This window comes from Monodelphis domestica, chromosome 3, assembly GCF_027887165.1.
Source record: "Monodelphis domestica isolate mMonDom1 chromosome 3, mMonDom1.pri, whole genome shotgun sequence".
NCBI classification, from domain to species: domain Eukaryota; kingdom Metazoa; phylum Chordata; class Mammalia; order Didelphimorphia; family Didelphidae; genus Monodelphis; species Monodelphis domestica.
The window spans coordinates 152,838,105-152,860,718 of NC_077229.1; the positions used below are offsets into that span (position 1 = coordinate 152,838,105).

Sequence of the window (22,614 nt, forward strand, 5' to 3'; positions counted from 1 at the left end):
TAGCTTAGACAACTAATAACAATATGCATTGCATTAAAGTGAAAACAATTGTGAATTGTGCCATGGCAACATACAATAATTTAAATCTGTTGCCTCTCTCAGGGAGATTTGGATGGATACTTTATACACACACACATACATACACATATACATATGTGTGTATGTATATATCTGTATATATACATATATATTTTAGACCATATAATTTTTATTTTGGGAAAAGTCTTTAAATTTAAATTTTCATGTTTATTGCACCTTTAACATTATCATGTAACTTTATTCATATTTTCAATTTTATGCTTTGTTGATAAGAATATATAATTGTTCAGTTCAGGCAACTATCACTGCATATTTAGAGGATTAAGCATAGATAAAAATGTCCCACAGAGTATAACGCTGTTATACAGGATATTCCCCAATATACTTAAATATATTTGTTCATACAGCAGTAAAACTGTCATGTGAGCAACATTCAATACTATATAGTCACACCTCAAGCATTTTTTTATAGTCTGTGATGTAAAACAATCTATCCTTTTCACTACAATAATTTTCAATAAACATTTATCATTTTTATTAGATATATTAAGTGATAACAATGACAGGGAAAACTTAATGCTATATAATGAATACTTGATTTCTCTATTAACCACACCCTTACACTGTCAATAAACAAACTGAGATTGCCATATTAATAGTTTCGGTTTGGAATCAAAGGTTTCAGTGTCAGTTGGGCTAAAAATTTCAGAAACTATGATGTATTCAGCATTTTTCTCTAGAAAAGCCTAGATCATTATTTGTATCTCTCAAGTCTGTTATGACTTTTTATTTTTTTTAACTTCTTAATTATTTTAAAGCATTTGGACACAATGAATGTCCTGATCCTGGAATACCAATAAATGCTCGCCGGTTTGGAGACAACTTTCAGTTAGGAAGTTCAATATCAGTCATTTGTGAAGAAGGCTTTATTAAGACACAAGGAACTGAAACAATCACTTGCATACTTATGGATGGCAAAGTAATGTGGAGTGGACCGATTCCCAGATGTGGAGGTAAGTTCCTATATATGTGTGTTTGAGTGTATATGCAAATATATACATATGTTTTTGTTATCTCTTTAATAATCACAGAGAAATGCAGATACACCATAGTTATTGAGAAGACAAAAATGCATGAAAATCAACAAAAATTTGGAAACTCCACCAAAGACATTATCAGAAAGTAGGATTATATAAATAGATGCAGAAAACATCTTTGACAAAATGCAACACTAATTTCTATTTATAACAATAGAAATTATAGGTAAAAATGGATTTTTAAAAAATGATATGAAACATCTACCTAACACCACAGCCAGTATCATTGTAATGTGGATAAGGTAGACACCTTCCCAATAAGATCAGGAGCAAAACAAGGATGCTCATTATCACCAATATTATTTAACATAGTATTGGAAATACTAGAAATAGCAAGAAGAAAAGAAAAAGAAATGAGAAATCAAAATGAGGGAGAGGTATAAAAAATTCTGTAGATGACATGACAGTATAGGTGGAAAATCCTAGAGATTCAACTAAAAAGTTAGTTGAAACCATAAAAAAAAAAAACTAATATTTATTGGGAAAGGAAATAGGAAGATTGGAAAACTGGGGGATAAGGGAGGTTTGTATGGGGTAATGAGGGGTTAAGGGAGAGAGGGAATATTGCTTGGTGAGGCAAGGGAGGGAGATGCCCCCTGCTGAGAGGAAACAGCAGGGGTCCAATAAGGACGGTTTGTCTTTGAATGACTGAAACTGAAGTTCAGCTCCCTCTATGACCAGAAAAGATAGTCCACTTATCTGACTGCAAATTCAAATAATATAAAGTTTAATAATCCAGTTGGAATTGGAGTTTTTCCTTAGCTTCAGAGTATAGGGCCAGGCCCTAGAGGCTGGCGGAGAGTTTATCCCACTCCCGTCTACTCTTGTTGTTCTAATTCAGAATCTTAGCAGTACACAGAAAGCAAACAAGAACAAATCTGACCTTCAGAGGCCTGTGTCTACTGGCTGAACCAAGAAGAGCATGCCACTCCAGACTGGACTGACCACGCTCCTCTCTCCTCCAACACCCAGAAGCAAGTCCCACATGGCAGGAAGGAAGTGCTAGTCACAAGACCCAACTGCCACTCCCAGTTGGGCCCTTCCCTCACAAACTATCAGTCTTGTTTCCTTTCCACAATATAAAATAAACCCACACAAATCATCAACATTTCTATATATTATTAACAAAGTACTGCAAGAAAAGATATAAAGAGATACTCCATTTAAAATATCCAGAGTAAAATATATGAGAGAACACCTGTCCAAAAGAGCCAGGAACTACATGAACATAATTATAAAATACTTTTTTTACACAAATAAAATAAGATCCAAATTATTGAAGAAATATTAATTGTTCGTGAATGGGCAGATCTAATGTGATTAAAATGACAATCCTATATAATAGGATTGATATAGGAAATGTAATAACAAATTCATTTAGATTAAGAACATCAAAAGAAATGAAAATGAAAAAATAAAATAACATTTAAAGGAAGGAGTTCTATTAGAACTGAATTTTAAATTGTATTATAAAACAATAATTGTTAAAATTATCTGGTACTAAGAAATAGAAAGGCAAATCAGTGTAACAGAATAGGGATATAACAAACAGTAGTAAAAGTTTATATTAACTTTATATTTGGCAAAAGTATAGATTCATGTTTGGGGACTAAAAAAATACTATTTGGTAAAAATTATTGGGACAACTGTAAAGTAGTTTGGCAGAAACTAGGTATTGTAAGGGTAAATTTAGAGTTCAGACTGAATATAAATTTAATTGGTTGCCAGGGATTAATTTATATCCCAAATATAATACTCAAGTCAGTTTGGAAATTTTATGGTGGTTTAATTAATATAGAGGTAAGGAATTAAGAAGAAATAGGATTTCTCCGGCCTAGCCTGTGCTAGGGGGAGTTCAAAGACCTCCACCATGAGGCCTCCTCAGAAGATTAGAGGCTTCCAAAGAGCATAGTGTTTTGGAAAGTAAAGGAAAAAGGAATTAGTCTAAACTCCGAGAGAGTTCAGTGAAGATGCCTCACCTGAACTAGGCTACTAAGCTGCTCCCAGTATTGTATCAAGGACGCTCACCATCAAACCCAGACAATAGCTGCAGCCACGCCAAGATGCCAAGACACCCAACACACTGCCACCCGCCACCTCTCTACAACCAGAGCCAGAGCCACCTCTCCACAAAAAGAGGTCCGAGAGAGGAAGTGATGCGAAATATATAGACCATTTTAACATCACTTCCTGTGTCTCACATGTACCAATGGTAGCTTAAGCTTGATTTAGGAGAGCCCAGGGGGTCTGTCAGTTGTTTCTGATTTGTCATTTGCTAGCACATGTCTGTCATAGGCCATCCTTCTCAACACTTAATCCTTAAGTAGCGGTGTAGACATTCCTGTTCTGTTAGACTAAGCAGGGTTGAGTAAATCTAAAATTCATAGTATAGCTCAATATCTTATATCATTCACTAAGATAAAAAATGGAAATATGAACTAGATTTAAAGGAAATAACAAATAAATTAGAAGAACAGTGAGCATATTAAGTATTGGGTTTGTGTATAGGAGAGGAATTTATGAGTCAACTTCAGAGGGAGAGCATTGTGGATGTAAAATGGATAATTTGAATACAGTAGGTTGTAAAAGCTTTGTATAAATAAAACAAACATCCCAAAATTACAAAAATAAAGTTAACAAATCAGTGGAAAAAATTGATAGCCTCTAAGGTAGAAGTCTGATATCTAAAATATATAGAGAACTTTGTCAAATTTATAATAGTAGGAGCCATTCCCCAATTGATACTTGGACAAAAGATACAGACAATTTTAGGATAAAGATATCAAAGCCATGTGTAGTGTGACAAGGAAATCACTTTAAAAGACTGATATATATTAATTTAAGGTCGCCAAGGAATTCAGCTATGTAATTCCTAAATGAAAACTCAAGTCAGCAGTCAACCTTTTATGGAGTTTTAATTACAAACAGGAGGAAGAAAGGCATTAGAGATAGACAGAGAGAGAGAGAGAGAGAGAGAGAGAGAGAGAGAGAGAGAGAGAGAGAGAGAGATAGAGAGAGAGATAGAGAGAGAGAGAGGGAGAGAAGGGAATAGGGCTTAAAATACCCCCTCTCCTTAGGCTGGGCCAAAGGCCCAAGCCCTTAGATAGCTGAGGCAAAGAAAAGAGATCAGTCCCTATCACTCACGTGCCCAAAATGGAGAAACAGTCTCAGGGGCCTCCACCTCCAGCCTCCTTCAGAGCAAGCTTCTCAGAGCACCACCTCTCAGAGCAAAACCTCTCGAACCTCCTCTGGTCCTCAGACCCTGCTATCTTTAAGGAAACCATCTAAGTTCCCTCCCCTCAGTTCTCACATCTACCAATCACTGTCCATGTCTTCCCTGTGCCAATGGTGGCTCTAGCTTAACCCAGGACCGCCCAGAGGTCTGCCCCTTTGCACATGTCTGTTGAAGGTCATATTCTCAAATAATTAAATCTTGATCCTTGCTATAGCCCTTCCTAAATCCTTTTACTCTCAGTAGGGTGGAGATTGTAGTTTCAAGACCTGGTTCTGTCATTCCAAGTATCTCTATTGTATCAATTCTAAAATCAATCATGACTCAAAGAACTTCCTGTTCTATGCTTAAGCATAGGTCAAAGCCCTTTCCACTGTTTAGCAAAAGGTTTCTGTCCTAAAGTAGTCTTAGGTAGGGAGGAGAAGGATCCTCCCATGCCAAGGGGGATCACATTCCAATAGAGTTCTTACTATCAGTAGGAAATTTTTTCCAGTATGAGATTTCTCAATGGTGAAATTTCCAACATTCATAAGTTTAAGAAATTTTAAGGTTTACAGTAGGTATATGAAAAAATGCTCTAATTCACTACTGATTAGAGAAATGCAAACCAAAACAATTCTGATAAGTCATCTCACACCCAAAAGATTGATTAAAATGACAAAAAAGCAAAATGATAAATGTTGGAGAGGATGTGGAGAAATTGTAATACATACATTATTGGTGGAGCTATGAACTGATTCAACTGTTTTGAACAGCAATTTAGAATTATACACAGTGAGTTATAAAACAGTGTGTAAGTTTAGGCCCAACAAATTTATTAGGTTTGTTTTCCAAGGATATTGGGGAAAAATGAAAAGAACCTATACCTTCTAAAATATATATAGCAGCTCCCTTTGTGGTGGCAAAGAACTGAAAATTTAGAGGTTGCTCATCAATTAGGGAATTAGGGTATATGATTTTGAAGAAACACATTTGTACCATAAGAAATGATGAGCAGACTAATTAAAATAATAAAAACCTTGAAAGAACTACATGGGATAATTAATAGCTAAATGAGTAGCTGTTCTCTATAAAGAGAACGTTATACACAGCTACAGAGTTAATACTTGAAGAAAACTTGTGAATATTACCTCCAGAGAATGAACTAAAAAATGAAAATATGAAAAACATAATTTGTATATACATATCTATCTCACAGATGATGCCTTCTATGATGCATGTAGGGGGTGAAGAAGGGGGGAGTAAGATTAAATATGGTCTGTAACCTCAAAGAACTTTTTTAGTAAGGAGATGAAGCAGAAATATGTAGAGCTATAATATAATAAGCAATATTGTGTGATAAGTATAGTAAAGAATTACCAAACAGTTAAGTTTGAGGGTGGAGAGTCTTTTGAGACTAGGAAAAGACTATTAAGAAACTAACTTAAGTATATACTTATTTATACATACATAGACCTTAAATATGCACATTATAAAGAATGTATATATAGAATTGTCTATATATTATTTTAAAACATGTAATATATATTCAAACTAATTGACAATACTTTATATAAAAATGCAAACTTTTAGGAAGTATTGAAAGGGCAGTAGTCAGAAAGATCATACTAATAAGTTATAAATATGGATGACATGCAAAAATTCCCATGAGTAATTTTTGGTTCATTTTCCATTTCTCCTGGTAATTTAGCTTCTTAGAATATGAACTTGTTAGTTTCTAAATGAGGATAAACTATTAATTGTGAATAGGAAAATGAGAATTTGCCTAGCAATTTTAAGTCAAAATAGGATATATTTCAAAAGTATGATTTTGGGAAATATGTCCTTTCTCTGAAATGCTTTCAAGTGAATAGTGTGTGGTTTTTTAAAAAAAATATCAATTTGTTCCCTTTACAATGATATAACTATAATAGGTTTATTTATATTTTTGTAGAATATGGACGGACCTAAATGTTAAAAGTAAAATTGGTGTTCCTTTAATTGTTAATTCATTAAGTATGCTGCAAATAGTAAAGAAGAAAATATCTCAGACCTAAGTTGTCATTGTTGTTATCTTTTTATTACATTTATTACTTCTTAAATGAGAAAACATTCATTTTGGATCATTCATAATGTTTTCAGATATGATTACTTGAATAATAACTGCACATTTATATTACATTTTAGTCAACTGGCATTTATTATTTACCATGTTTCAAGCACTATACTAATTTATGATGAAAGAAAGCAAGCAAAATGAGTTTCTGCCTTCAAGGTGTCCAAAATCTAATAAGGGAAACACATACCAATAACTATGTAAAATATGATATATATATATGTATATATATATATATAATGTAAATGGGAAAAAAATTCAGAGTAAAGAACCTTATCTAGGATAGAAAGGTGAGAAGCAGAAAGACTTCTTCTGCATAAGCTGTAAATTGAGCTGAGTCTTAAAGGAAGCAAGCAAGCTCCAGTAGAGGCAAGGAGGAAGAGAATTCCAGTACTTTTTGCAAAAGGCACATAGTCAGGAAGAGTGATGTTTGTGTAAAGAAAAGCAAATAAATCATTATAGCTAGGTCATGTAGTAGCTGCTGGTGTTTAATTGTTCAATAATGTCTGACTCTTTGTGACCTGATTTGCAGTTTTCTTGACAAAGTTTTCTTGGTTTGCCATTTCCTTTTCCAGCTCATTTTACAGATGAGGAAACTGATGCAAACAGTGTTAAATGACTTGGCCAGGGTCACACAACTAGTGTGTGTGTGTGTGTGTGTGTGTGTGTGTGTGTGTGTGTGTGTGTGTGTGTGTGTGGCCTATTTTGAACTCTGATCTTCCTGACTCTAGACCCCATACCCAATCTACTGTGAGAGGACTGGAAAAGTAGGAGGAGGTAAAATTTTGAATAGTATTAAATGTTACACATACATTTTTACATGTGATCATGGGATTAATGAGGAGTCACTGGAATTTCATTACTGGGGAGTGGTTGTATAGGAGGGTGGCATGGACAGACAGGCACTTTAAGAAAATAACTTTAGCATTGTAAAGATTAAAATTTGGGGTAGACTGAGGCAGGAAGAAATTAGTTTCTTTCTGCAAGGAGTATTATATTTTTATGAGGTTTATTAAAGATTAAAGATTAAAGAAAATACAGGATAATAAACATGTGCCTAGGCCAGAGAGGCCTAGACAAGATAATCTCACATCATGGAAGAGCCATGTCTACTCCAAAACGGAAGTCCAAAAGAGACACAAAAGCCTTTGCAATCAAGTTAAATTCCTTCTCGATCTCGGCCCACCTGAGAATTCAGTGAGATTACAAAGCATTTTGGGGAAGTGGAGCAAGGGCTTGTGGGGATTGAAGTCCAGAGTTCAAGTCCATTTTTTACAGCATCTGAGGAGAGGATGTTTTTGAGACAAGAGAGACAACAGAGAAGGGGAACAATTAGAAGGCTTTGATAATAGTCCAAGTGAGAAGTCATGTTTGCCTGAATTAGCATGGTGGCTATGTGAGTAAAGAAAATGGCACGTATCTAAGGAATATAAGTAGAAATGGCACTATTTTACAACAGATTGTTGAAATATGTGGAGTAAGTAGGAGCTCAAAGTCAAGGACAAAACTGAGTTTTAAAACTCAGATGATAAGAAGGAAGGTATTTTGACTAAAATGGGAAAGTTGAGATGAGGGAAGGATGGTTTGGAGAATAATCTTTGTTTTGATTCTGTTGAATGTGAGATGCTTACAGGATATCTAATGAGATTAGAAAGCACTATTCTCACCCCCTGAGGTAGATAGTGTATCATAATTCCAATTTTACAAATGAGAAATGGATACTTGGAGAGATGAAATGTCTCACCCAGGGTTATATAGCTAGTAAATATCAAAACTGGTATTTGATGCCTGTTCTCTTGCTTCCAGGTCAGAATGAAATTTTTGGCTTCTTTTAAAAGGTATTCCTGAGAGGCTACGTTGATGAATACAATGTGAATATATTCATCATTATTTTGAAGATTCACAGTAATGCAATACTGGCAGTGCTTTTTACCATTGTTATTTCTGATCCCTAAATCTTCTCTCTTACTAAGAATAAAAATAAAAGTCAGTGGATGATATAAATGAGACTTACTAGAACCTCTTGGCCATTTAGGCCACGTTACCCTTGCTAAATGATGATTTATTTGCTATCTTGTTTCTTTATGGAAAACCAGAGCAGGGAATATAATATGAAATCCCTAATGAACTATCGTTGGAAGCAGGGCTGTTGCTTAATGTCTGATGAACACTTCCACTGAAGATAAGGGGTTTTCTCTTGAATCTTAATTAGACTGGAAGAATAAGAAGCCATTATAATTCACAAAAATTAAATGATCTTTGGAGAGCATTCTTTTTACTAATGTGTTGAGAAGCAATCAGATGAGAATGCCAGAATTTACTAATGTAGGAGAAAGTGTGCTTGTGTAATGTGCATGTGTGTGTGTGTATATATATAAAGTACAGAATCCAGATTGGAAAACTGTATTATACATATAATTTGACCAGGGCAGGGCACAGTGTAATGTTACCCCCCCCCCATCATAATAAGAGTTTTTTAGCTTCTGTACCTCATTGTTTATTCATACTTAGCTTTCTGAAATCAAAACTCCTAAATCTTTTCATGTTAACTGTAGTCAAGTGATACCACCATTGTCAATACTTCCATATTTCAGATTTTTGTTGTCCTGTGTATTTTAGTAGAGGCATGGAGAGAAACTGAGAGAAGTTATAAACTAAGATGCAAGAAAATGGAGATCTATCTGTCAATCAAAAGAAGGAGTTTTCAAAACAGAATGTTCCCAGGATTTGGCAGTTTGAGTGACAGGGGGAGGGGACTGGAAGTCAATCTCTCTCTCTCTCTCTCTCTCTCTCTCTCTCTCTCTCTCTCTCTCTCTCTCTCAGTTGAAAAGCTGGCTGAAAGATCCTTGTGAGGCTGATTTGGTTTTTTTGGGGGGTTCTCTGACTTTAGACAGTTGAAGTTGACAAGAAGGAGAAACTTGGCTTTTGAATTGGTGGTCTATATGAGAGTTGAGCTGGCCAGGAGAAACTGAGAGACTTTGAACTTTGTTTCTCTCTGGGGTTGAAGCTGAGAAAGGAGACAAGCCAGGCTGATTTTGTGAAGAAGAAGAAAGATTTTGAACTGCTGTTGTCCTCCATCTCTCTAACTGTTTTAGAGTCACAGTATATGATTTCAATAAGAAATTTCAATATTTCAATAAGAAACAGTTTCCATCAGTTTATTTCTCTATTTCAATCAGCAGTAGTTTCTCATTCAGTTTATTTTTCTATTTCAGTATTTCTCTTTACATTTAATTTGTCTCGATGAAATTTCATCATCCTAGATTCTGTCCAGTGTCTTATAAGAGGCACCATGATGGAGGGGAAAGTGCATTATTCTTGGAGATAGCAGAGATCTGAGTTCAAATTCTGCCTCTGATACCATGTGGCTATTGCCAAGTTTCTTAAACTCTTTCAACATCAATTTTATTATCTTTTAAATAAACATAATAATAACGAGTATTTAGGGTTGTTGAGAAGATTAAGGTGTTAATAATTAGACCTGTGATTTCATTGAATTAGAGAATTCTAAAGTAAGAAAATCCCTCTCCCACTGTATATTGGTACTTTATTTAGAGAGTTACCTATGCAGTTTCTTCTTTTCTTAGAGATTTGCCTTATGAAGTTAATCTTTCCTAAGTCATAAATCTAGTATGTTTTAGAGAAAGGATTTGAACCCAGATCTTCCTGGCTTCAAAGCCTACTTTTATTTTCAAAGTAGCATCTCTTCTTGGTCTGTTACTGTTTCATTCTTTTTTTTCCTTGCCCCTTCCTTTTAAATATGTTGCAAGTCCTTTTTTCATATTGCAATTGTGAATCACTATGAGTTACCCACCAAATCTAAGTGATACTAAGAAAGTTGAATTTGTCTCCTACATTTTTATCTCAATTTATTTTGCAGCTTTTGCATTCATGTATAGATGGGTTAAACTGATTATCATTAATGTTCTCCTTCTGTATTGACTGCCCTATAAATATTTTTATCTTGTATACTAATACTTTAGCTTTGCTATAGCTGCCATTTTAATTATGTTTTATTTGCTAGATAAATATAAATAGTTGGATGACCATATCACTCTATCTTCATTTTAAAGACCTTTTTTTCAATTTCACATTTTTGCAGACAAAATATTCTAGGTTTTTTTTTAAACGTACCTTTTTAAACCAATTGGTTGTCATTTATGTATGTTAAGCCATATTTCAGAAATTTCTTATACCTTCTTCTTATGTACCCTGACAACTACATATATGCTTTTTTCTCAACTAAAATATTTGTCTTCTTTTTGCAACAGAGATGAAAACGCCATTTCTTTTCATACATATTAATTTTACCAAGTATACCTTACAGGTATACTTCTTAACACAACCCCATGAGAATAACCAGAAATGAATCTTTTACTTCATATTTTCTTATCATGTATTGCTTTCTATTATGTCCAAGTACATGTGCTAACATGTTAATATACCTCACCATCTTCTATATCAGGTCTCAAGATTTGGATGGCTTAGTGATCCTGAAACCACAAGGATTTATGCTGTTTTCTCATGACTAGTACTAAAACCTTTGGATACTGATTATCATTTCTTTTGTTGTTGTTATTACCATAAAAAAAATTAACCCTTACCTTCTGCCTTAGAATAATAAATATTATATATTAGTTCTAAGGTAGAGTGGTAAGGGCGAGGAAGTGGGGGTGAAGTGACTTATCCAGGATCACACAGCAAGGAAGTGTATCACGCCAGGTGTGAACCCAGTCCTACCTATCTCTAGGCCTTGCTTAATGCACTGAGACACCAAGGTCACCACAGTTATGATTTTATTTTTATTTTTGTATATAACATAATATGTAACATACCAAATAATATAACACATATGATTTGTTGTAAACATATAATAAATTATAATACATGTGTTTATCAAGAGTAATTGTCTCATCAGTTCTGTCCAAAAATTTGTCACATACTTCCCCCCCCTCCCTTCAACCCCTCCCCCAAACCCCAAAAGGCATGGAATATTATATAGGTTATACATATATTATCATATATAACACATCTTTCCCTGTTCATCATGTGGAACAAGACACATATTGCTTATTCATGGAGGAAATAAAGTGAAGAATGGCATATTTCAATTTCTATTTGGATTCCATCTGTTCCTACCATGGTGATAGATACATTTTTTTTTTGTCATGAGTCCCTTGGAAGTTGTACTGGATCCTTGGCTTGTTAAGAATAGTTAAGCCATTAAAAATTGATCATCACATTTTTTTTATGCTGTACAAAGTTCTCTTGATTCTGCTCATTTCACTTTGTATCACTTTATATAGGTATTTTCATGTTTTTTGTGATTATTTTGTTTGCTATTTCTTATGGTATAATAATATTCTGTTACAATCATGTAGCACAACTTGTTGAATCATTCTCCAATTGATGGATATCCCTTGAGTTTCCAGTTTTTTTTGCTCCCACAAGAAAAAAAGAAAAGCTGCTATATATATATATATATATATATATATATATATATATATATATATATATATATATATATATATATTTAGAACATATAGTTCCTTTTCCTTTTACCTTTATTACCTTAAGAAATATAGTTCAAAAGGTACACACAGATCTGTAACTCTTTGAATATAATTCTAGATTACTGTCCCAAATGGTTCACAGTTCCACAAGTAATGTATCAGTGTTATAATTTTTTCCACATCCCCTCCAATATTTGTCATTTTGCCCTTTATCATTTTTAGCTACTTCCTCAGAGAGTCAACTCTGCCCTATATGCAATGAGTCTCCAATACTTGCATAAATAGATTGGTACGGAGTAACTTCTTTCCTTTTGTATGCCACATTACATCATTCTCTATCCTCCTGAAGTATTTGGGTTTTTCTCTGCCTTAGCTGATTTTGACTTTTCTTTCATTTCTCTTAAAACACTTCTTGCAGGGAAAACTTTATTTTCTCCAACTCTGAGAGTATTGATGAATCCTTATAGTAGTTTCATCTCTCTAGTAGAAATTTTGTGTAGTTGTATTTATTTGTTAACTTTGGAATTTCATATATTTATATTTATTTGCCAACTCTGAAAGAAATACAGCAGTAGTATATTATCTGTAAGTCAGTGGAATATTAATTGTTTAGATAGATGGCTTCTTTAGGAGTTTTCATCCTTTTCTTTATTTAGAAGATATTAATTGACCAGGTATATTGGGTTTGTGATTAGCAGCTTTCTGCCAGTGCACTAAAATAAATGGTAACTTCTTTAGTTATTAGCCAAAGAAATTTTTTCTCACCTCTACTTTTTTCAAAGCTGATCAGAAGATTAGACATCATTTTTATATCATCTATTTCTTCAATGCATCCCAGTTTTCAGGGGAAAAAATAGTTTCCTGAAAAAATGTCAGCCATTGAAAAATTATGGATATGTTGTACTTTCCATGTTTCCCTTCCCAAGATGTAAGCTTGACTGTGCCTTTTAAGATAAAGTGATTGGGATAAATATTAAGTTGTAGCTTTTATTTTGAAATACTAAAAATTTTAAGAAAATATAATGGTGAATGAGCATATATGCAAAGTAAACAACCCTCATGAAACTTATTTGAAGTCTTTAGAATGAATTGTTCTCTAAGGAAAAATCTAGCATGTGAGTTTTGTCTTTTGTAAACCTTAGTCTTCTATGTCACAAAGCAAAAATTTCCCTCAAATGAATATTTTGTGCAAAAACCTAGTTCCTAAGAAAATTGATAAAGCACTGTATTACCTGTCATGTATAAAGAATATTAAAAAAAACAGAGATCACAGAACATGAGATAGTTGACCAGCATGTTCCAAAGAATTGGAAAAAAAAAGGGAAAAGGATATAATTGAAAAGATTATATTTTTTTGTAGTCAAGAGACCTGATTTGCAGACCTAGCTCTGCTCCTTAGGGACAAGTTCTACATAGTTGATAGAACTTGTGCCTTGGAATTATAATGACCATGATTAAAATTCGACCTTCTATATTTTATAGTCTTGTGATACTAAGCAGTTCATATAACAATCTGTTCCTTAGATTCCTTATCTCTGAAGTAAAGTTAGAAGTAGTATTTTCTTCAAAGAATTATTGTGAGGGTCAAATAAGAAAATTTATGCTAAGCACCTTACAAATCTTTAAGGCTATATACATGTGAGTTTCATGACTTGGAGAAAGTATTAATATTTTTGAGTCTTAGTTTCCTTATTTATAAAATGAATTGATTAGAACCAATGATCACTAAAACCTGTCATTCTAGAGGAAAAGAAAACCTCTTTTAAGCATCATTTTGAGTATTCCCTGCACTCCAGTAGATTATAACTCTTCCAACTCTTTAATAGATCAGCTTTGACCATTATGGCTGAAAAGTTAATCATCTTGTAGTCAACATGGGGATGCACACTTGCTTAGGTTGTTCCTCCTACAATAAATATACAACCATGTATCATACTCTCATGTCAGGTATATCCTCAAAGATACTTAACTAGAGTTTATGGTCCTCTGGCATAGTCAGGAAGAATCTTGGTGAGCCATTAGAGTTACGATGATAATTATGATGAATAAAATCAGAGTAATTAAGATTTGTTAAAGTTCTATATACATATATATGTATATATATATATATATTTCTGACTTGTGAAACACAATCAACATTTAATAAATGCTCATCTAATAGATGACAAGAGAAACAAGAAAAAAATATGTGAGGGCATAGTATATGAAAGAAAAAGGACTGGACTAAAGGATGGGGTTTTAGTTAGAAAGTCCAGAGGAAAAAAGACAAAAAAGACAAAAAACTATATTTTATACCTTTATATTGCTACCAAAGCTAGCCATTACACACTCATGAAGTAGGAAGATACAAATATGGTGTGATTTTTTAAGGGAAAGAATGAAGTTATCTGAACCTAATCAAATTTCCCCCATCCATTTGAAATTCACCCATCAGAGATGAATTCTTTTAGCTTAAGCTTCAAGTTCTCTGTTGAAATATTAATACCTCTTAGTGGTTTGTTATTTGTCTTTTGTTTTTCAATATAATTAAAATATCTATGAACACATTTTGAAAGGAGTAGGGTAGTGAAACTATTGAGTTACAGAGCATACTAAAAGCTGAAGGAGAGCAGAGAAGAAAAACTGTTTTATCATTGAGGTGCGCTAAAGGTAAAGATCAAAAGAAGCCGCAGTCCTCGAAAGTAATCTCCCTTGTAGTACTGAATTTATAGTTGCATGAATAAATATCAGCCCATTAGAAATCAGCAAACATTACAGGAAACAATGCAATAGTCATAATTATTGTACTGTTAATATTTTATTATCTTAACTAATGAAGGGGAGTATTATATTTGAAATTGAATATCAATTTCCATGGCTCTATTCCTGGTCTATACCTCAATCCCAGGTGATGGTCTGGTTGTCAAGGTATTCATATCTTCCACTAAAGTCAAGGAAAGGATGAAAATTTAAGCAAAGCTCTTTCTAATTTCCCTATTTTTCCTCCTATTCTAGCCAAACTAATGACAGTATGTCTCCCCATTCCAATTTTTCTACATCACATCCAACATTTGTCATTGTCCTTTTTTGGTCATGTTAGCCAGTCTGATAGATGTGAGGTGGTATCTTAGAGTTCTTTTAATTTATCTTTCTCTCACTAATAGTGATTTGGAACATTTTTTTTTCATATGACTAAAGATAGTTTAAATTTTTTCATCTGAGAACTTCCTGCTCATATCCTTTGACTACTTGCCATTTGGTGAATACTTTGTATTCTTATAAATTTGACCCAGTTCAGGAAAATGATAAATGTTGGGGGGAATGTAGACAAATTGAGACACTAATATATTGTTGGTGGAGTTATGAACTGATATAGCCATTCTAGGGAAAAATTCAGAACAATTCCCAGAAAAGCATAAAACTATTTATATCCTTTGACCCAGCAATACCATTACTAGGTCTGTATCCCAAAGAGATCAAAGGTAAGGGGAAAATGACCTGCTTGTACAATAATGTTTATAGCAGCTCTTTGTGGTGTCAAATAACTGGAAACTGAAGGGATGTTTATCAATTGGGGAATGACAGAACAAGTTGTTGTATGTTATAGTGATGGAATTTTATTGTGCCATAAGAAATGAAAAAACAACATAATCACACACACACATACAAACAACTTGAAAAATTTCTATGAAGCCATGTAAAGAATAGTGAGCAGAATCAGGAGAACACTGTACATTGTAATAACAATAAAGTATAATGATCAACTCTGAAGAACTTAACTATGATAAAAAATGAAAAAAAAAATCCAGGACAACATTTTTTTTAATCAAATTAAACAGTGCATCTTTTTTTCTATTTCAGTGCTGTTTTCATAAAACCAACTCCTTATCTTATTTATTAGTTCACTGTTTTTTTTATTTTCAAATTTGTTAATCTCTTTTGTTTTTTGAGGATTTATATTTTAGTGTTTAATTGAGGATTTAAAATTTATTCTATTTCTAATTTTTATTGTTATTAATCTTTCTTACTCAATTCATTGATTTGCTTTATTGATTTGCTCTTTCTCTAGTTTATTCATGTCAGCTTTTAGCGATAGAAATTTTCCTCTAGGTACTACTTTGGTGGCATCTCAATTTTTGCTATGTTGTTTCCTTGCTGTGATTCTCTTTATTGAAGTTTCTGATTGTTTCTATGATTTTTGTTATTTTCTTACTAGTACTTTAGGTTAAGATTAACTAGTTTACAATTAATTTTTAGTCTTTTTTCTTCAGCTTCATGTTGAATATATTTTAATAGCATTATTGTCTGAAAAAGATGCATTTAATATTTCTGCTTTTCTGCATTTTGTTATGGAACATTTATGTCCAATTATATGCTCAGTTTTTGTGAAAGTGTCCTGTATTGCTCAGACAAGGTATATTCCTTTCTATTCCCATTCTATTTTCATCAGAGGTTTATCAAATTAAACTTTTCTAAAATTGAATCCACCTCTAATTTTTTCTTTTTTGTTTTCTTTTTATTTTCTTTTTTATATTTTATACTTATATTTATTTGTTTGAGTTATGAGAGAGGAATGTTAATGTCTCCTATTTGGTCTATTTATTCTTGTAACTCATGTAACTTTTTCTTTAGGAATTTGGATACTATGTCATTTGGTGCACATATGTTTAGTATTGATAGAAATTTATTTTCTACTGGTAGCTTTATCAAGATGCAACTTCCTTCCTTATCTACTTTGATTAGATCAGCTTTCTCTTTAATTTTGATATCATAAAGGCTACCCCTGCTTTTTTAACATTAGCTGAAGCATAATATATTCTGCTCTAGCCCCTTATGTTTTACACTGTGTGTCTTTGTCCTTTAACTATTGTTTTTGTAGAAAGCATATTGTGGGATTCTGTATTTTGATCTCCTTTGCTAGACTATTCCATTTTTATGGATGAGTTCATCTCAATCACATTCACAATTATTATAACTATTTGTTTCCCTCCATTTCATTTCCCCCTATTTATACTTAACTTTCTTTCATTTCAGCCTTTCCTCCTTCACAGATCTTTGGATTCTATTACCTCCCTGAGTTTTGTCTATCCACCACCTTCTGTAATTCTTCTTCCCCTTCTTGCTCTATACTAAGTGAGATAGGTTTCTATAGCTAGCTAAGTGTGGATATTGTTCTGGCTTTGTGCCAATACCAATGAAAATAAGGCTTAAACATTGCCTGCCATCCCTCCCTTCTTTCCGTTTACTCTCCTCTTATAAGCCTCCTCATGTGAGATAACTTAGCCCCATTTTTCTCTCCTCTTCTTTTTCTCTACTGCTTTCCTGTTTCTTATCTCTTAATTTTACTTTTTTTTTAAATCATCCCATCATATTCAACTTACTTCCTGATTTCTGTCTATATATGCCCCTATTCTTTGCCCAAATAGTGATAAAAATCTTAAGTATCTTCAGTACCCTAAGAATACTAAATACTTTAGGTACCTTCATTATATCAAATATCAGAGATATCTTTATTATCTTATCACCTTCCTATGCATTTGTATAATCAGTTTGACCCCATTGATTCCTTTTATTACTTTAATATGTTATATATATTTAATACTAAATATTTATTTTACTTCAGGTATAATCATCATAGATTCTTAAGTATCTTAATTATCACCTTCCTATGAAGTAATTAGTTTTACATCATTGCATATCTTAAGCATCTTAAGTACTTTAAATCCCTTAAGAATCTCTAGTACCATATATAGCTTAAGTATCCTAGTTGAAAAATGCTACTAATCTTAAGAGAAAGAACTATATACTGAGTGAATGCAGATTAAAGCATATATTTAATTGTGTGGCATTCATTCACAGTTTATCCATTAAAAATATTTTTGTTAATATATACATTATTCTCCTGGTTCTGCTTGCTTCACTTTGCGTCAGTTCATGTAAGCCTTTCCAGGTTTTTCTGAAAGCATCTTGCTTGTCTTTTCTTATGGTATCATATCCTTCCAAAACAATCATATACCACAATTTACTCAGCCATTCACAATTAATTGGTGTCTCCTCAATTTCCAATTCTTTACCACCACAAAAATAGGCACCGTAAATATTTTTTCATATATAGGTTCTTCCCCCCCCTTTTTTTTAAATCTCTTTGGGATATAGGTCAAATAGTGTTGTTGCTTGGTCAAAAGACATGCACAAGGGGCAGTTGGGTGGCTCAGTGGATTGAGAGTCAGGCCTAGAGATGGGAGGTCCTAGGTTCAAATCTGGCCTCAGACATTTCCCAGATATGTGACCCTGGGCAAGTCACTTAACCCTCATTGCCTAGCCTTACCACTCTTCTGCCTTGGAACCAATACACAGTATTGGCTATAAGATGGAAGGTAAGCATTTAAAAAACAGACATGCACAGTTTTATAGCCTTTTGGGTATAGTTCCAAATTGATAAAATGTTTGAATCATTTCATAACACTACCAACAGTGCTTTAGTGTCCTAATTTTCCCATAGCCATTCTAACATTTTACATTTTCTTTTTCTATCATATTAATCAAATCTAATAGATGTGAGGTAGCATATATATATTTATGTATACATATGTGTGTATAAAATGTTTGCATTATGCTTTATAAGTTACATAAATATATGATATTTTTGCATATTAAAATGCTTTATGCCCTGTGCCTTGCATATTAGACATATCTAAAGTTCTTAATGTCTCTCAATACCATGATACCATATTTCTCCTCTCTAATATAATTAAAGGTATATGCAGTTGGTATTACTTATTTATATTTCCTTAATTTTTACTTTTCCAACTGATTGTGATTTTTAAAAATCATACTTATTTTATTTTGATTTTACTAATGAAAAATTCTCATAGTTTTCCATTATCACGTTATTTTTGGAACCAGATTTTGCTCATGTTTTTGCTGTTGTTTACTACTTATAAATTAGGCACTTCTGGAAACTTAATTGAATTATTTCAGGCTTCAAGATGACTTGTGTTTAGTGTAGTATCGAAACACTCCCTCTTGCCCCACTATACATGCATCCTGCAAATAATTCCTTTTTAATTTTTTTTTATATCCTTACCTTCTATCTTAGAATCAATACTGTATTTTGGTTCTAAGGCAGAATAGTGGTAAGGGCTGTAAGGGGTAAAATTTAGGGGTTATTGACTGAATATATTATACTAGTGGTTGCCAGGGATTAATTCAATCCCAATAAAAGTGCTCAAATCAGGTTGGGAATTTTGTGGTGGTTTAATTACAATAGAGGGAAGGAATTAAGAAGAAGAGAGAGAGAAAAGGGTATAAGTTTTTCTCCAGTCTAGCCTAAGCCAAGGGAAGTTCAGAGACCTCAGTTGGGAGACCTCCTCAGAAGATTAAAACTACCTCAGTTTCCATCTACTCTGAGATGAGGGGCTGCCCAAGAGGATAGCATTTTAGGAGGTAAAGGAAAAAGGAATCAGCCTAACCACTCACCCAGGTCGCTTAGGGAAGATGCCTCACCTAGCCCATGCTACAGAGCTTCTCCAGTCCCTTACCGCCAAGCTGCAAATGCCAACTGCCAAGATACCAAACAGTGCCCAGCACTCCTCACGCTGCCGACAGAATCTTTGCTTGCAAGAGACAGGGCAAGAGCCACATCTCCGTGAAAGAGCCTGGAGAGAGGACGCGAAATATATAGACCATTCTTTACATCACTTCCTGTGTCTCACATGTACCAATGGTAGCTTAAGCTTGATTTTGGACAGCCAAGGGGGTCTGTCAGTTGTTTCTTATTTGTCACTTGCTAGCACATGTCTGTCATAGGCCATTCTCCTCAACACTTAACCCTTAAGTATGGGTGTATAAGTTCCTGGTTTCTAGAATTTTAAAGACTAATCAAGGTGGAGAAAATCTAAAATTCACAGGGCTAGGCAATGGGGGTTAAGTGACTTGCCCAGGGTCACACAGCTAAGAAATGTCTGAGGCTATATTTGAACCCAGGATCTCCCATCTCTAGACCTGGCTCTCAATCCACTGTGCTACCAAGCTGTCCTCCTGCAATTAATTCTTTTGAATATGTTTCCTCTGAAAATATTTGTAGCTAAGTATTCACTGCTATACATATTCTTCTACTTCAAAATAATTTATGCTTATTTTAAGACTCCACTGATTAGAAAAAAGGATTAAAGACTTCTCTTCTCCTATTCTGCATATAAATCAGCATTATTAACCTGCATTAACACTGAGTTGCCTCAAGCAGGCCATTCCAATAGATGGTGTTTCAGGATTCCCTCCCCCCCCCTCCCCAGCACTTCTTGTTTTCTAGCAACAAGAGTTCATTTGGAGGGAGTCTAACTGGATAATATTGCTATTTCAGGAACTCAAGAGCTTAAGATGCATATAACCCCTTCTATCATTGAATCATTGTTCACTCTATGGAATGTGGTTCTGTTTTATAGTCTATAAAAGCATAGCATAGTCTGAAAGACAGGATAGTACAGCAAAATGATCACTGGCTTTTGAAGCAGAGAATCTATGTTTGGAGCCTGATTCTGCTAATACCTTACTGACCCTGGGCAAATTACATAACATCTATAAACCTTCATTTCCTCCTCTGTGAAACAAGGGTGCTGGACTAGATGAGGGATTCTTAATATTTTCCTGTATTATGGACCCCTTCCATAGTTTGATGAAACCTCTGGATTCCTTATTAAATTAATGCTATTATCTATATTCATAATTTAAAAATATACTTAATTTCAGAGGTTAGTGAAAATAAAAATATGGTTTTCCAATCCAAGTTTATAGAATCTCTGGAACTTATTCATGGACTTATTGTGGTTCAGTTCCTCCCAGTTTAATAACTTCATTTTATAAGTAATCTGAGGTCCCTTATCTCTCTAAATCGATTATCATATGATTTTTGTGGAAAAAAAAAACAAGCAGTGAAATAAGAAATCAGCTATCTAGAGTACCTTTAAGTTCTGGGCATGGCAATAACTATGCAGTGACCACCATTTTACAGATGTAAAAACTGAGGCACAGATTTCTAAAGGAGCTCAGAAGCTATATTTGTATAAGAATCCCTGCTACAAAATACCTAATAAGTGGTCCCCTATCTGTTGCTTGGAGATCTCCACTGAGGGGGAGCCAAACACTTTCTGAAACTATCCTTTTTGCTTTTAGATAGATTGGTTTGTTAGGAAAATATTTTCATGTATTAGGTTCAAGTTTACCTCTCTAAAATTTCCACCCATTAGTTCTGCTATTTTGGACCAATCAGGAATATTTTAATCTCTTTGCCTCTAACTATTTTCTGACCTTTATTTTTTTGTCTGTAAAATTTTAATGGTAATTTCTTTTCAATATACACATCAGGTTGGTTGTGACCATTGAAATTAAATCAGAAAAGGTCAGTGAAAAGGCTTTATAATAAAAGGACCTGGTTTCAAATTCTGTCTTTGGTGATTGCTAGCTGTATGATCTCATCTTTCAAATCTATAAAATAAAAACTAAATGGCTTTTGCAGTCTTTTATAGGTTTAAGTTTATGACCCTATGAAATATCCTTTTTAAAAATTTCTATCTAAATGAAGCACTATTTGATAAAGAATGTATTATCTAAAAATAGAAATGCAAGATGTTAGAATACATGTCTTAAGATATGTTTATCTAAATAACTAGTGATTGTTTATTTTCTTTCTACTCTGCAAAGAGAATTGTCAAAAAGGTGATTGAACTAATAATATAAATAGCCTTTACAAAAACTGTTACAGTTTGAAGAGTATTTTATATCTATTATCTCATATAACACTTTCAACAAACCTATATGTTAGGTGCTATCGATGTGATTATCCACATGTTTTAGGTGAGGTAACTGAAGACCAAAGAGGTTAAGACCTTGTACGCCCATGGTCATGTAGCCAGGAATGATTAGAATCCAAAGTCTAAGGAAAATCTTCTGATTCCAAGTTCATCACACTTCCTATAATGCCCACATGGTGTGAAATAAGTAACAGTAGACCTCTTCTTGAACTTTACAGTCTCACTGTTGATATAACATATAGATTTCTAAACAACCTGTGAACATTTATAAAGTGTCACAATAGTCTAGACTCAATTAGTAAATGTAGAAAGGACTGTGAATAAAGGTTATTGATGTTGGTGTGGAGTTAATCCTGGTGGGAAAGCTCTTAAGATGAGGAGAGTGTTAAACTAATACAGTACATAAAAATGCACAAAATCCACTTGCTGGAATGGATTCCATTTGGGAATCAGAAAATAATATAATTGGAAATGTAAAAGAAAAAAGAAAAAAAAATCAGCCAGCATAGACTATGAGCAGATGTGATGGAGCAGAATTGTTAAATTGAAGGTTGTTGTTTAGTTTTGATTTTGCCTTCACAGCCCTAGAACTCAGCAGAGTACTTGGCATTGAGAAAGTGCTTACTGACTTGACTTGATTATGGACATATGAAATGTTAAATTAAAACATGATAGAATAGTAGGAAGAACACAAGACTGGGAATGAAAAGCCCTTTGTTTTCATCCTGACTGCCTCTAATTAATAGAATAAATCATTAACTTAACTTTTCTGTGATTCCACTTTCTCCCATGCAAAATGAGGAAATGTATTAGATGAGATGACTTTATCACAGGTGCTCTCAACTTGGGG

The 22,614-nt window shown here is 33.5% G+C and overlaps 1 protein-coding gene across 7 annotated transcripts in view; it reads left to right on the forward strand.

Moving 5' to 3' along the window:
* The window catches only part of CSMD3 (CUB and Sushi multiple domains 3), a 1,668,414-nt gene that overhangs the window by 1,049,183 nt on the left and 596,617 nt on the right, over positions 1-22,614 (forward strand). For all 7 annotated transcript variants that reach the window (XM_016431868.2, XM_056823169.1, XM_056823168.1 and 4 more), the window contains one exon: positions 858-1,052. In XM_016431868.2, the coding sequence (XP_016287354.2) occupies positions 858-1,052 (195 nt within the window). The remainder of the gene's footprint in view (positions 1-857; positions 1,053-22,614) is intronic.